This window comes from Peromyscus californicus, unplaced genomic scaffold (genome assembly GCF_007827085.1).
Source record: "Peromyscus californicus insignis strain IS unplaced genomic scaffold, ASM782708v3 Scaffold_18__1_contigs__length_77618521, whole genome shotgun sequence".
Classification (NCBI taxonomy): domain Eukaryota; kingdom Metazoa; phylum Chordata; class Mammalia; order Rodentia; family Cricetidae; genus Peromyscus; species Peromyscus californicus.
In genome coordinates, this window is record NW_026294480.1 from 74,529,317 (window position 1) to 74,546,039 (window position 16,723).

The window sequence follows — 16,723 nt, forward strand, 5'->3', positions numbered from 1 at the left end:
CACGCTGCTGCCATAAGAACCAGACTACTGGGTCAGAAAACAGGCAACAGGAGCTTCAGATAGTCATCCACTCCTCTTCCCTCTCAGATCCCTGAGATTCATGATGGACTGGCACAGGTGAACACTGAACACAGGGAAATGCTAAGGAAAGGCAAGCTTAGCCAATCTGGTCTCATGGAAGTCCACAAGTAAGCCCGCCACCTTGGCTACCAGTGTAAAGAGGGGGAAACTCTTTATTATCTTGAGTAGACACAAATCTGCTGAGTGTCTTGGAAGGGAGTACAATCCTCTCCACCCTTAAAGCCTGTGAGAACATAATACAATGTCCCTGTAAAGAGACTGTAGAACAGAAAGTCAAAACTTTTGCTCAAACATGGAGAAATGCAAGAGAAATAAGAAAAAATGTTTCGGGCTGGAGAGATGGCTCGGGGGTTGAGAGCGCTGACTCCTCTTCCAGAGGACCCGAGTTCAATTCCCAGCACCCACATGGCAGCTCCTACCTGTCTATAACTCCAGTTTCAGGGGATCCCCACACCCATGGCAAAACACAAATGCACATAAAAATAAAATAAAATATATTAAAAAAAAAAAAGAAAAAATGTTTCACCGTATTTGATTTCTTCTTGCTACACAATGTCCTCCATGTTATTCTTAAACCAAAGAATGTATTTTTCACTACTTTATTAAAAGGCCAATGTAAATAAAGAAATTCCTGCTTTTCCTTAGGAAAAAAAGTAGGTGTCTAGGTAACATATTAAACAAATGTATCTATCTATGTTTTACTAAAAATATATGATATTGAATAAGTGAAATATTCAGCTGATAAACATTCACCAAAATGACAAATGGCACTTTTCTTCTGGTGAGACCATGTAAGATGCCCAACTTTAGAAGGCCGACTATGCTATCAAGCCAAAGGGAAAGAAGGGTGAGTCAATCTCACCATCCTAATAGTGATCATCACACAAAGACTTAAAGGCAAACCTCATTTTCCTGGTATAGTAGAATATTCAACCTTTTAAAAAATATTACCCAAAGAGGGTAAAATTTGGCGTGAATTTGTTTTTCCATGTAGATGACTTATTGGAAAATACCAAAGTCATATGAAGGACATTCAGTATAAGCAGAAGCTTTCAAATTAAGAATGTGCTTCTAGTAAATGACTGAAATTACCAAATACAAAGAACAAAAAGCATTTTAAAAGTCATTTTTTATAAAAAAGAGTATGTGAACTGCTGAACCTTCCAAACCATTACTCCAGGTACTTCAAATTGGAAAATGCACTAAAACAATATCTATGGCTTACCTCAACCTTCAAATTGGAAAATGCAAAACAGCGATATTCTTGACCTACCTCGCCCAGAGCTTCGTATCTTTTCTGGTTCCACCTGTGTAGGTCTTCTCGGTAGTTAAAAACAAAGGGTTCCCCAGTTTTTATGTGTCTTAACTGCCCCTCTAAAAGACAACAAGCAATATTCCAATGACTTAGAATATATTTTAAATAATATGGAACTTATAATAAATAATGTCTGATAAAAATAACTATCTTAAATACTTGCTTTCTCCCTAAATTTTTGTCTTCAAATGCCAATATGACATAAACCTATTAACAATATAAAAGAATGGTCCTTAGTCTTCATCTTCATCTCAATATTTTCAAGTAAACTGACACTACTTTAAGGCCACTATGGATAAGAACTGCTACCAGACAATGCCATAAGCATGGTCCAGGCTTGAAGAAGTTTAGAGGCCACCTAAGTACAAATGTTGAAAATCTAAACAACTTTTCAGAAAATTAGACAAGAATCAAAGAAAGTCAGCATGTAAAGCTGCCATCTGTGATATATATGGACAATGAGGTCTAGAATGATGTGGGAACATAAGAATGCACTGTGGAGTTACCTAGAGTATGGGGTTTAGAACTCTGAGTAACACTTTTCTACTAGGCCTGAAGATAAGCTATTAATGGAGACTGAAGAGGAGAAGGAAAGCTAACACCAGCTGAAACTATCCAATCAGACTCACTCAAATCACAGGGCTTCCCTGAAGAAGATTAATAAACTTTATTAACAGCACCAGGACCTGCATTCAAGCTACAACAGGTAAAGCAAGGAGAGCCCAGGATGTCCAGGCTATCCCTCTACCCACATTTCTCTCTTACTGGATTGGATTACCTAACCCAGGGCAAGTAAGGTTCAAATAAGGCATACAGTGCTCCTCACACACCAGTAAGTATTTGGTCATAATATTCCCATTCTCTGTGCCAAAGAATTAAAGTGCTGTGTTTCTTCATTGAAATGTGCCTCATATATCAAAAAATAGGTTTGTTTACCATGAGCAATGCTCAATCAAACATCTAGATCATAGTAGTCCATAAAAAACTCCTCGTGGAAAACATTGGTCTTTATTTACTAAAAGGTTTAATTCAGTCTATTTACAATGAAAAAAGACAGATCATCATCCCCCTTGCTTTCGACAGAAACATTCTGATAATCAGAAGACAAACAGCCCACAGGCCAATTGCTTTAATCCTTCCCCCCAACAGGCAAAATATTACTATTTATACATGTTTTGTCATAAAGCAATTTTTATAAAAAATAATATCTGAAAGTGATCAAAGTTTCTATTGTCTTCTCTTTAAACTCACTGAGCACTCAAGAAAAGAACACATGGGCAGAAGAAGCACCTTATATCTATGAGTGCAAGGGGGGACACTATAAAGGGGTCTGGCAAGAACAGTGATGAGCGATCACCAATTTAGAGCTATAACGCAACAGATGGAAACGACAACTTCATGCTACCTGCCCACAACAGCAAAAGCCTTCAAAGATAATAGTGTATGGTGGGTGTATGATGCCTTTTCCAACAGCTCAGGTATAAAGGTTATTTTATCCCAAACTTAAAAAGATTTTAAACAAATATTTCCCTGAAGAATAATGGAATCCTGGGTACTCTACTTTAAAATACTGCCCCATATAACAACTGCCAGTCATCTCATTTCAAACAGCTGGGTAAAGAATGTACCTTTCTATGTAATTCAATTAGGAGTTTTCAGTTAGATATCAGAGGAGAATGCTCAAAGCTGAAATGTATAAACTAAGTCAAATTTATGTGACTTGACAACTAGAGAAAACTGTTCCCTGATTCTTTCACTGGAGTGAAGGATTTTACTATGCAAAGATAAGTCATAATCTCCCAAAAATCCTGCAATATTCTAGTTAGATATTCAAGAGTAACTAATATGCTTCCTGTGATTCTATAAACACTGTGAAGTAAATTATACATATGCACATATGTATGTATAATATATAGCACTTACTTTCATTAAAAGCATATTCAAAGCCTTCCAGTGTATCAGGAAAATCAAGAGGTGGTTCGTCCTTTTTCATGAGTTCATCCAAATCGATCCTAGACAGCAAATCTAGAAAAGAAGTGATAGAAACTTATATGAAACTTACTTAGATTCATCGTTCATAGAGAATACAACTGAAGACTGCATTTTAAATTGCTTTAAATTACTCCTTTATTCTACTAGATTAGTTTTATGTTATTTTAACTGATAATGCTATTAAAATTTAAGTTCCAAAAATGCTATATTTTGATCTAACACAGTATCAAAACAAGTACTTTCCAAATTATAATCCCTCAAGAAATCACAACGTGGACTCTCAAAATAATCTACTAAATGATTAACTTTTCCCCCTTCAAAACAGCTATTTGTTTTTTACCTCATTAACCTTAGTCTATAGTTTCCAAGTTTCATAATGAATGTGACATTTAAATGGCCACTAAATTTTACATATAAATGAGCTATGGTTTGCAAATAAAAGAACTCATTGTAAATGCAAAACTGATATCGTTATATATTAATCCATTTTATGAGAAATATTAAAATGAGGCATGTTGACTAGAAATGCATGGTTGATACTAAAATTGTTTCTATTCTTTTCAATACTGAATTTCACAAATCAAGAAAGGTGACCAGGCAGGTGTGGTGGGGCATGCCTCTAATCCCTGCACTAGGAAGGTACTAGGGAGTCTGAGGCAAGCCTGGTCTGTATAGTGAGTTCTAGGCCAGCTAAGACTACTCAAGGAAACATTGGTCTCAAATCAAACAAAACCAACAACAAAAAAGGCCCAAAAGCTGCTTTCTAAAATAAGCCAAATATTCAAACTTTGTGTCTGGAATCATTTTCTATTGATGGAAAATCTGAAAGATGGTACAGAGTGTCTGTGTCCCCTTAGCCCAATTTCCCCTAATGACAACATGTTACATCACCACAGTTCGTCTGTCCACCCAGAACACTGCACTAAAACTAAGTATTTTGTCAGAGATGACTACAGTCACTACCACATGTCAAGGAGAATATGACATGTATAAAACATCACTGATGATATGAGTCTTCATCAGCTGGATGAGTGTGGGGCGTTTACCCAACCACCCCCACAGTTCCCCAGAGTTTTCTTGAGTGCGAGCAGCAGGAAATATCAGATAGAAGGATTTATTGCGGAGAATATCACGGAGATAAACAGACAGAAAATAAAGGATAGCCTCGAGAGGGCCTGGAACCTATTCCAACGGGCCCCGACTGTCTCTGCCCCAGGGTTTTTATAGAGACGCCAAGAGGTGGAGCAAAAGACCTCCTCCCCCAGCACAGCCAAGTACAGACCATCTCAGACACCTGCACTCAGGCCCGTGGTCCTAATCATCCTCTATGTGGACCTGCTGGGTAAAGCCACAAGGAACCCAAGAACGGGCTCCCACAGATGAGTGCTGTTTGGCAGACTTCTCCATTACACTGTCAGTTTTTCCTTCACATGGCCCGTCTCTAGAAGTGACTGAGTCCCACCAACTTTTAGGTGAAAGCAAAGGAGACATGTTCTATCTCCTGAAGTAAGGAACACTGGCACACATCACTGGTCATCCTCTACACTGGCACATATCACTGGTCATCCTCTACACTGGCACACATCACTGGTCATCCTCTACACTGGCACACATCACTGGTCATCCTCTACACTGGCACACATCACTGGTCATCCTCTACACTGGCACACATCACTGGTCATCCTCTACACTGGCACACATCACTGGCCATCCTCTACACTGGCACACATCACTGGCCATCCTCTACACTGGCACACATCACTGGCCATCCTCTACACTGGCACACATCACTGGTCATCCTCTACACTGGCACACATCACTGGTCATCCTCTACACTGGCACACATCACTGGTCATCCTCTACACTGGCACACATCACTGGTCATCCTCTACACTGGCACACATCACTGGTCATCCTCTACACTGGCACACATCACTGGTCATCCTCTACACTGGCACACATCACTGGTCATCCTCTACACTGGCACACATCACTGGTCAGTTTTCTGTGTTTACATCGGCCTCACATTCTCCCTTTTCACAACTACCCCAGCATTTGTTAATATCACTATATACTCTAAGTAACAATCCAACACTACAACATTTATTTGGTTTCTTAAATAGTATGCTCTTTGACATGATTTCATCTTCTCAGTTTTGAAGGGTTATGAGAGACCATCTTCCTTTCCTATTGTTACCAGGCATACCATGCTTATCTTGGATCTTCTCTGCTCCCACCCTAAAATATTTTACCAACAGAGTATTTAATGATACCTTGGATCTGAGCACACTGCCTCAGAAGTTTGAGACAGAAGGATCAGGAGTTCAAGACCAACCCAGGCTGCACAATAATCAATAAAAGTTGTGGAAACTCTGAGCTATATATACAGCACAATGGCACAAACTGGCCTAGCATTCAAAAGGCCCTAGAATCCACTGTCAGTAAAAATAACAATAACAAAAACAACATTAAACAAATTAAAATAAACTGCAGTAATGTCATGAACTCTAACAATGTAGACCACTGATGCATAAATTCTACAAGTGTGCAAAAGCAATGCCAGACATTAATAATAGGGAAAATTGTGTGCCAGAGAGATGCTAGACATGGCAACTCTATTATCTGCTTATAAGAACTAATTTTATGTGTCAATCTATGAGAGCCAGGTGTTTGATCAAACACTATTCTAAACATTACCATAAAGATATTTTTAGATGTATCTTTTTGGGTTTTTTTCATTTTTCATGACAAGGTTTCTCTGTGTAACATCCCTGGCTGACCTAGAACTCGATTTATAGACCTGGCTGGCCTTAAACTCACAGAGATCTGCCTACCTCTGCCTCCCGAGTGCTGGGATTAAAGGCATGCACCACAGCCGCCTGGTTAGATGTATCCTTTTAATCCATAAATTTGGGATCAATAACGTAAGTGAACTATATCCAATAAATTGAAGGCTTTCTTGTGAGTTCAGATTCAAGATTGTATTATCAACTTTTATCTGAATTTCAAGTTACCATGGTGCCCTACACTCTCATTCTGTTCCCCTCTCCCTATCTCTCTTTCCCTCCCCATCTCATTCTCCTCACTTCCCCTCCATGTAATGTACATACACATATGCACATATATGTACACATACATATTGAGCCATCACTATATCACTTCAAACATAGACCCCATATGTACCAGTCCATACCATAAACAATAAGTATGGAGTAGGCTATACCATATACATACATTCTGATGTTCACACAACCATAGAACTGCCTAACAACACATTTCCTGGTCTTAAGTGATACATAACTCTGTGGGTATAAAATTCTATTCCTTTTTCTTCTCTGGAAAACATTGACTAAATTGTTCCTCAATTTTTATAACTCTAAAATTGCTCTAAAAGTCAACTTCTTTAAAAAAAAAAAAAAAAAAAGAGCAAGTCAAGTGAAAGCAGGAAAAAAGCATAAGCCGAATGGAGAACAGATGGTACACCAGTACAATAAAAGGAAACAATATACAGTTACAGACACATAAATAAATGTCCTAAACACCCCAAATAAAAAGCAATTTCACAACAAAATGCAAGAGTTACATATATGATAGCGACACATAAAGACAAAGAAAATTAAAAGTCAAGGGACTAGAAACGCTAACACATATAAACACTAATCAAAATTTAATCTGTAGTTGCCATATTACTACTAAAAAGGTACACTCCAAGGAGGTAAAAATCCAAACACATAAGAGAACTAGAGACATGTATGTCATAATGAGGAAGGGTAAATTCTTCAGCAGCGTGTAACAATCTTAAATGTATCTGTACCAAGTGAAAATGCTGAAAAGAAAAAAACAAACAAACTAAAACAACTAGAAAGAAAAAAAAGTCCACAGTAAAAGCTGGAGGTTCCAATGCCTTTTCATATTACTGAATAGAGTAAGAACACAGAAAACAGATAAAGGCATAAAAGACTTAAAAGTATCAATTCGACCTAATTCACTTTTACATAATCTACTAAATAGCCATTTAACATCTTTTTATGCTTCAAGTATTCATTATTTATTTTGACTAAATTCTAAATTACAATATAATTACATCACTTGCACCTTTCCCTATCTTCCCTCCAACCTCTCCTATGTCCCCTCCCTTTAACCCTTTCCATCTCACTCTCTCACTCCCTGTCTCTTTCTTATTGTGGTTACATATATCAATACATAAATATATAAATACATCTGAGCCACTTAGTATGGCTTGTGTGCACAGGATTTCATGGCTAACCACTTGGTACTGGATAGCCAATTAATGAGCTCATCTCTGGGAAATGCTAATTCACCCTCTCTCAGCAGTCACTGGAAACTCAGTCAACTACCTGGGGCTAGTGGGGTCATAAATCTTAGAAGTGAACCTACTACCGCCACCTTACTAGACCCAACTGCATTCTAAACCTTACACCCACAGATAAGTATAGCTCGCGTCCATCATCAAAGAGGCTTCTCTTTACAGAACACCACAATAGGCCATAATGCAAAGATCAACAGATCATGTGGAGCCCAGCAATAAAGGACAGAACTACAACACAGCTCCTGCACCTAAGGCTCGGGGAATGTCCAGGAAAAGGGGCAAAAAGATTCTAAGAGCCATAGGACCAAAAAGACTGCTATGACATTATATCTCCCAGAAATGACAGGAAAACTTCATTCACAAAACCTCAATAGTATGGCTGCCTAAACAAGACCTGAACCACGATCTAATGAATAGGCATGCTTTAGGCAATTCAATACCTCTGTAAAGGGCACAGGAAACAGTCACAAAAATAGCTGATATTCCAGGCTATAAAATAAGCCCAGTGAATTTTAAAGGATTGAAATCATATAAACCAAGTCTTCAACCACAATAACAATAATCTAAAATTCAATGAAGAAAATCTCTTGCAAAAATATCCAATTGTGAGCTGGACATGATAGTGCACTCCTTTAATCCCAACAGAAGCAGAGTCAGGGGAACTCTTTGTGAGTTCAAGGGCAGCTGGTTTACATAATAAGATCCAAGCCAGCAGGGCTACACAGTGAGACCCTGAGTCAAACAAACAAACAAACAATAAATAAGCAACTGTTACTTTTTTTTTTTTACTTACTTAGTGGGGGAGACAGGAAGGAGGTAGGAAGGGAGAGAAGAAGAAAAAAGGAGGACCTCTTGGAAGGTAGGGAAGCATGAGAGAGTACACCAACAGAGGCAAGTGTGCAGAGGTCAGAGGACAACTCTCTCAAATAGTTCTCTCCTGCCACCTTGTGGGATCCGGATAAATAGGCCTGTGTATAAGCAACTCTACTCATTGACCATCCCATGAGCCACCCCTGAGGACTACATCTAGAATTGACTAAAAACTCTGTGAAGGGTTTTTTTTTTTTTTAATTAAATCATTTGAAGTGGGAAGACCCACCTTTAATCCAGATCTTTTGAGGTAGGAAGATCCACCTTTAATGTGGGCCACATCTTCTGATGGCCACCTATAATAGGGACATTGAAGAAGGAAGATTTTGCTTTGCCTGCTTGCCCTTGCTCTCACTGGCAAGTTCATTCCTTCACTAGCATTAGAACCTACTTCTTTGGGATTCCTGTGTATACTGAAGACCAGCTGAGATCTCCAGCCTCGTGGACTGAACAACTACTAGATTCTGGGATTTTCTGTTGGTAGACAGTCATTGTTAGACTAGTTGGACCACGACTAGTAAGTCATTCTCATAAACACCCAAAAGATAGACAGACAGACAGACAGAGATAGCAAGATGGGTGGATGTGGGGGGTAGATGGATGGATGGATGGATGGATGGGTAGGTAGACAAATAGACAGATAGATGATATATAGATTTATTCTACTATTTCTGTTCTACTAGAAAACTCCAATACAAGCCCCAATTCAATTATTAAGCATAAATGACATTTTTAAAGCAACTTCTGAGTTTAAAAAGTAAGTTGCACAAATTTTACAAAGTACTATCTGAATGAAAATGGAAAACAATATATCAGAATCTGTGGGATTTACGAGGCTGGGCTATATCTCCGAAGCAGAGCACTGTCTAGAATTTATGGAATTTAACACAGTGTTCACAGGGAAATGGCATTAAATTCTCATATAGATACCCTTTAACCTACAATGAAGTCCATCTCAACAAACTGACCACAAGTTGAAAACATCCTAAGTTGAAAATGCCCTGACTGTATCAAACCTTCAATCATCAGAGCTCAGCAACACAGTCTACCACACAACATTGGGTGTTCAGTTGTTCAAGGGCTGACTGGGAGCTGAGCTCAGCAACACAGTCTACCACACAACATTGGGTGTTCAGTTGTTCAAGGGCTGACTGGGAGCTGAGCTCAGTACTGCCACCTAGAACCACACATATATGCTGGTCTTCCACTTGGATGGTGGTCTATGACGCCATACTTTGATTTCAAATGAGTGAGTTTCTTAAGCATGTAGCAAGTGAAACTAAAAGAACAAACACCAAGCAGCAATATAGAAAGCATTAGATAGCAAGACATCATCAAATCACACTTACAGCATCCAGCAGAAAGCCACAGGGAAGAGCCAGTTATGCTTAAGTCTCTCTATTTCTGAGTTTCTGGCTCCTCATTCCCACTGAGATGTTTTTATGGTACAAGATAAACAACAGCAACCTGGACAGGAAATGGTTTACCTTCTAGCTGTTCTAAAGGTAGCAATGTTTTTAACACCTTTAGCAGTGTGCTGTTTTCTTTTCTGCCTATTACAGAGTTAGGGATCAGCCTGCCCTGAGACAGGAAGTTTTGGAGCACTCTTGAAATAGAAATGTTAGAGTCTGGGACAAGAAAGCCTTCTTTACTCCCAGTCTCTTTAAACAAGCCTAAACAACATATGACAGCTATTAACATAATACATATTACAGCTAGCTGGAAAAATGATCAAAATTCAAACTTGTGAGTGAAATTTCTATGAATGCATATTGCTTCCTAAGGCTGAAGAATTCAGAGTGCAGCAAGTCAGGCCCATGTCTTCCCAAGTAAGAAGTCTTGAATAAATCACCTGCAGTGGCTGAATGAGAAAGCCCCCTGAGGTTTGCATGTTTGAACACTTGGTCCACAACTGGTGGAACTGTTTGGGGAGGATTAGAAGGTGTGGTCTTGTTGGAAGAGGTGTGTCACTGGAAGTGAACTTGGAGGTTTCAAAGGTCAATGTAGCTCTTTCTGTCTCATCTTCACTGGTGGATAAATGTAAGCTCTCGGCTACTTCTCTAGTGTCATCCTTGCCTGTTGCCATACACCCTATCATGATGGTTATGGCTTTTAACCCTATGGAACAATGAGTCCCAAATTAAAATTTTTCTTTTATAAGCTGCACTGGTCATTGTGGAGGGGCCTCAAGACAGCTTGACCACACAGCTGCCATAACATGCTTAGGGGCCCAGACACAGCTTCTGTGACAGGCTTACTGGCAGGCAACACCCAGATCCAGGAAAAGCCATAAACTGACCCCACCCAGGGATCCACCCAGGGATGGGGAATATCCCAAACATTCCAACCATTAGATAAGGTGGCCAGATGTCCCTGCGTCTAGCACACACCTGTTTTTGTTTTACAGATACCCCTAGACAAATGTCAGCCAATCAGGGTCCTGAACCCTGGAAATCCCCTCACCCCAACCTCTGCTTTGATAAAAACCCCACCCTGCCTAGGCTCAGGGCTCTCTGCTCACACCGCTGCATTGGACAGACACAGGGACCAAGCTCAGACCTTGAAATAAAGGCTCTTTGCTTTTACATATGGGATTCTGTCTCCATGGTGGTCTTTTGGGGGTCCCCGCAATCTGGACGTAACAGTCATGATGTTTTGTCACAACAATAGAAAAGTAACTAAGTACCAAATGGTAAGCACTGAAAACATACATATAAGTAATATTATATGAACTGAACAAGTAATATTTAGTAATACACACACACACACACACACACACACACACACACACACACACATGCATATAATAACAGTGAAAAAGGAGGCCATGAATCTGAAGAAGAGCAAGGAGAAGTATATGGCAGAGTTTTGAGGGGAAAATTGGAAGGGAGTAATGTAAATAAATTATAATCTCAAAAATTTTAATGCTTTCAAAAAGAAAGGTAGGTAATTAAGACAGAAGTTGGTGTCAAGAAGTGGGCTATAACTGTGAAAGACCTGATTATGCTAACCCCAATTAAATGCTTTTGCTGTGGTCATAGTGTCTCTTCACAGTAACAGTAACCCTAACTAAGACACAGCCTAATATGGAGTCTGTTGCATAGTTATTAGTAATTGCCTTTATCAGGTTTACAATGAAAAAGAGCAAGCAGGGCAAGAAGAAATATAAAATGTAAGCTTAAAGAATGAAAGAGCTCCAGGAAGTTTAATGTTGGGGCCTAGGCCTGTGCTGAGGGACATAGGAGAGGAGGATGCTAAATGAAATGCAGGGAGTGGTGCCCTCAGGGAATGAACCCACCCAGCTAACCCTGCAATTCATGAAAGGAAAAGGCCTGAGGGATTTTCTGTTCCTCAAAAGCAACTACAATCATAATGGAAAGTGGTGGGATAAAGTGTCCTTTGGCTTATCCAGTTCTCCAAATAAAAACAAATAGGAGAAAAGGCATCTACGAGGAAAAGTTTATGCAAGTGTGATTCAAGGAAAGGGCCAGGCATGCAGCCAAACTTCACAACGCTGACCATGTGGCTTTAGGGTTATGAGGGATCCAAGAATAACGAGTTATGGAATAATCCCCTGCAGTTAAGGAAAACTGCTGAGGCCGGGCTTGTGGCAGGGGAGTTCATGTTACATGTACATAGGCTCTGAAAGCTCATGGTGTAAAGCTGTCAAAATTGAGCTTGGATGATGTTGAAGATCCCAGGATGTTGAAGGTACTGAAGCTGTAGGATATATGCCAGGGAAATCCTCATACAGAGTGTGGAACCAGCCCGAGAGAGAGAAGTTAGCAAAGCTGGAAGGGCAAAGCCATCTAAGCCCCTTGAAATGAGACATGAAGTTACAGGAGTTGGAGTCTGCCTGCTGGGTTTGGGTCTTGCTTTGGTCCAGCATTTTCTCACTGTTACTATTCCTCTTTTTGGAACAGTAATCTATATTCTATACCAGAAGTATGTAATCTGCTTTTTGATTTTACATGAGGTTACAATTAAGAGACTACCTTAAGTCTTGGGAAAGACTTAGACTTTTAAACTGTATTAAGAGTGAAGAACTATGGGAACTTTTAAAGTTGGACTAAATACATTCTGTATTTTAATACTGCTACAGGCCTATGGGGACCAGGGAGTGGAATGTGATGGTTTGAATGAGAATGGCCCTCACAGATTACCATGTTTGAATATTTGATCCCCAATTGCTGGAACTGTCTGGGAAGAAGGAGAAGGTGTGGCCTTGTTGGAGGAGGTGTGTCACCTGGGGTTAGGCTTTGAGGTTTCAAAACCCAACACCATTCCCAGTTAATCTTCTCTGCCTCCTAATTCAGATAAGGCTCTAAGCTCCCATGCTCCAGCACCTGCCTGCTGCCCGCTGCCCGCTGCCCGCTGCCCACTCCCTGCAATGGTGGTCATGCACTCAAACCCTCTGGAACCATGACTCCCAAATTAGATGCTTTCTTCTATAAGTTGTCTTGGTTACAGTGTCTTCATGGTAAATAAAAAAGTAACTAAGACATTACTTAAGCATTTGAAGAAATGTGAAACAAAATTAAATGTAAGTAAGAAACGTGAAATAATAATCCCAGAACACACAAAAATAAATAAATAAATAAATAGATAGATAGATAGATAGAGAAATAAATAAATAAATAAATAAAAAGAAAATTCAGTTAAAACCTAAGCCTTGAAAAAACAGATCACATCTTTATAAATCTAGTGATAATCTACTCAGCAGAGCATCAGGAAGAAGGAAAAAAAGACTAGTACTCCAGGGGACTTAAGTTATAAATGTTATGTCAATAAATTCAACAACTGCAGTAAACATGGAAAATTTCCTTATTAAATAATCCAATCTGACAAAACCAACTCAAAATATCACAAATAGTCCTATATCTACTCAATAAATATATTAAAACTTCAGAACACTCCACTAAAAAAAAAAAAAGACCAAAACATCTGACAGTTAAAAAAACAAAGAAGAAACTATACCATTTTCACAAAGGACAGACAGAAAACACCTCCCAGTCTATTTTAAGAAGTCAATATTATCATATCAAAGCATATGCCAAAGTTATGAAGAAAGTTATAAAAATCATCAAAAAAAATTAAGAGCAATCTCTGCAGTGTGTGAAAAGATAATGAGACATGCCCAGACAGAGCCCATCACTGGAATGCAAGGCTGGCTTAACATCTGAAAATCACTCAGTACAATTCCTGAAGCCTGAGCTTCAGATTTTAGGTCAACTTCAGAATGTTTCTTATCCACTCCAGACTGGTGACTAAATAAGAGTTTTCTATCCATGAAGAATACCAACAGCTAGCAGGTCAGATCACAGAGACACAGATCTGTGAACAACACCAACAGCTAACAGGTCAGATCACAGAGACACAGATCCATGAACAAAACCAACAGCTAACAGGTCAGATCACAGAGACACAGATCCATGAACAAAACCAACAGCTAACAGGTCAGATCACAGAGACACAGATCCGTGAACAACACCAACAGCTAACAGGTCAGATCACAGAGACACAGATCCGTGAACAACACCAACAGCTAACAGGTCAGATCACAGAGACACAGGGCAAGATGCTACAGTAGTTAGATTTCCTGTACTATCACTAAATATCTGAAATGACTTAAAGGAGAAAACTTATTTTAGATCACAGTTTCAATGTCTCAGGTGACAGTGTTGGCCCAGTGCTCTGGGGGCAGAGTATACAAAGCAAAAGCAGAAAGCAAAAGAAGCTGTTTTCTTCACGGTTGGCAGGAAGCAAAAGAGGAGACCTGAGTCTTACAATCTCCTTCTGGAAACCACACAATGACTAAAACCTTCCTCTAGGATCTGCCTCTTATTATTAATGTTTCCATATTCCAATAATGTAAAATTGGAAACCAAGTCTTTGACACATGGGCTTGGCAGAACACTTCAAATCCAAACTAGCAAAATCTGCTTGACTCGGATCCATAATATGCAGCCTCACATTAAAAAACTTACTGGATAACCAACTTGGGGGCAGGGGACTCCCCTGGAAAACACCATTTCTCCCACTCCTGGCCCATAGTTCTTATCTAAGGTTGAAACCCCAGGAGCTTTGTTCCTTCCAAGTCAGCATGCTCCTTGATGTCCTTTTTTGGGGGGGTCTTGTAGACAACATCACCCATCAGGGTCTTGTTTAAGCAGGTATTTTGCAGATCCTCATAGATGCAGCCTCTCTGACATTTCTAGGAGACACAATCTCACAGCAAACTTCCTGTGGCTCTTAGAATCTTTCTGCCTCCACTTCTGCAATGATCCCTGATAAGACGGTACAAGAATGTGTAGTAGATATATCACTGGGAGTGATCAGCCCTGGGATCACATACACACAGAAAACATGACACAGATGGAACAGGCTGTATTTAGGTATTTAGGTGTGTATGTGGGGGAGGGGGGGAGAGTAAAACATAGAAAAATGAAGGGCTTAAACTTTCCCACTTTCACAACTGAATTTAGGTTCCAGTTCTCTAAGAACAAACAGGTGTTTTTTCCAACAAAGGACCATCTATCTACAAGACCCTTACATTCAGGGTTGAGGGAGAGAACACACACAGAGGGTCTAAGTCAGCCACACAGTGTCTCAAGGACGAACCCAGCAGCCCCTTCTGAGTCACATCCAAGCTTGTGCAGATGTGTCAAAAAATGATAAAACTAAACCTTAACCAATTAAAAGTATATTAATATAATTGCTGCTTGTTTAACCAATCATATTCAAGATGACCTAACTGACCCTGAAACTCCTCCTAGCTATGTTTAAAAGGAGCCTGATGCTCATCTCAGGATCGTGGCCATTTTGTACAGGTGTCAACCCATGCATGCTGGAATATTAAATGCTCTTTGTACTTGCATACTATTTGAGTCTGGGGTCTTCCTTCAGCATTTCCTCAGACCCTACAAAAAGGAGGCCATGAATTTAACCATGCACAGGAGGTGTGCTTGGAAGCAATCTGAGGGAAAAAAAGGAAAGAGGGGGAAATGATGTAATTATATTAGAATTTTAAAAAGTAAAAAAGGTATTATAAATAAATAAAGACTACTAGCAGACTGTAGCTTAAGTTTTCCTGCCTGGCCCACAGTCAGGACAAATCTCTATCACCTGCCAGTCCCACAGCCCCTCAGACCCAACCAAGTAAACACAGAGACTTATATTGGTTACAAACTGTATGGCCGTGGCAGGCTTCTTGCTAACTGTTCTTACAGCTTAAATTAATCCATTTCCATTAATCTATACCTTGCCACGTGGCTTGTGGCTTACCGGCATCTTCACATGCTGTTGGTCATCGTGGCGGCTGGCAGTGTCTCTCTGACTCAGCCTTCCACTTCCCAGCTTTATTCTCCTCCTTGTCCCGCCTACACTTCCTGCCTAGCCAATGGCCAATCAGTGTTTTATTTATTGACTAATCAGCAACACATTTGCCATACAGAACATCCCACAGCAGCAGACAAAAAATTTCTTTTTTTTTTTTGTTTTGTTTTTGTTTTTTTTTTTTTGGTTTTTTCAAGACAGGGTTTCTCTGTGTAGCTTTGGAGCCTGTCCTGGATCTCGCTCTGTAGCCCAGGCTGGCCTTGAACTCACAGAGATCTGCCTGCCTCTGCCTCCCGAGTGCTGGGATTAAAGTCATGCGCCACCACGGCCCAGCGACAAAAATTTCTTGATCAAAGTCTTCATCAATAAGGCTGGGAATAGCAGCAGGTAAAGTCACTGAATTTAAATCAAGGTTATTATAAATAATGATAATAAATTAGCAGTAATGTTTACTAATGTCCAGGAAGCATCACCACAAAATGTAGGCATTCTGGCAGTAAGAGTAGAGGAGGAGTAAACCAAAAATTGATTCACATAAACAGAGGATCGGTTAGAGAACATATTTCCAGAAGTACAGAAGTCGTCGAACAAATGGATAATAGATGATAGACAAATCATAATCCTATAAAACTGGAAAAAAAGTAAACAAAGATGACCGGCTAGAGAACATATTTCCAGAAGTACAGAAGTTGAACAAATGGATAATAGATGATAGACAAATCATAATCCTATAAAACTGGAAAAAGGAAAACAATCTTTTTTTTTCTTCCTTTTTTTGCCTTTTGTATTATTTTATTTTA

At 39.5% G+C, this 16,723-nt stretch overlaps 1 protein-coding gene across 17 annotated transcripts in view; it reads right to left on the minus strand.

The window, feature by feature from the left end:
* Fam172a (family with sequence similarity 172 member A) overlaps positions 1-16,723 on the minus strand; it is a 483,175-nt gene that overhangs the window by 425,644 nt on the left and 40,808 nt on the right. For 15 of the 17 annotated variants that reach the window (XM_052743685.1, XM_052743677.1, XM_052743684.1 and 12 more), the window contains 2 exons: positions 3,320-3,421; positions 1,355-1,455 (listed from right to left, as the gene is read on the minus strand). In XM_052743685.1, the coding sequence (XP_052599645.1) occupies positions 1,355-1,455; positions 3,320-3,389 (171 nt within the window). In that variant the 5' untranslated portion in view covers positions 3,390-3,421. Of the gene's footprint in view, positions 1-1,354; positions 1,456-3,319; positions 3,422-15,464; positions 15,565-16,723 lie in introns of all 17 variants that reach the window. The other 2 variants (XM_052743686.1, XM_052743687.1) reach the window with 2 other exon arrangements.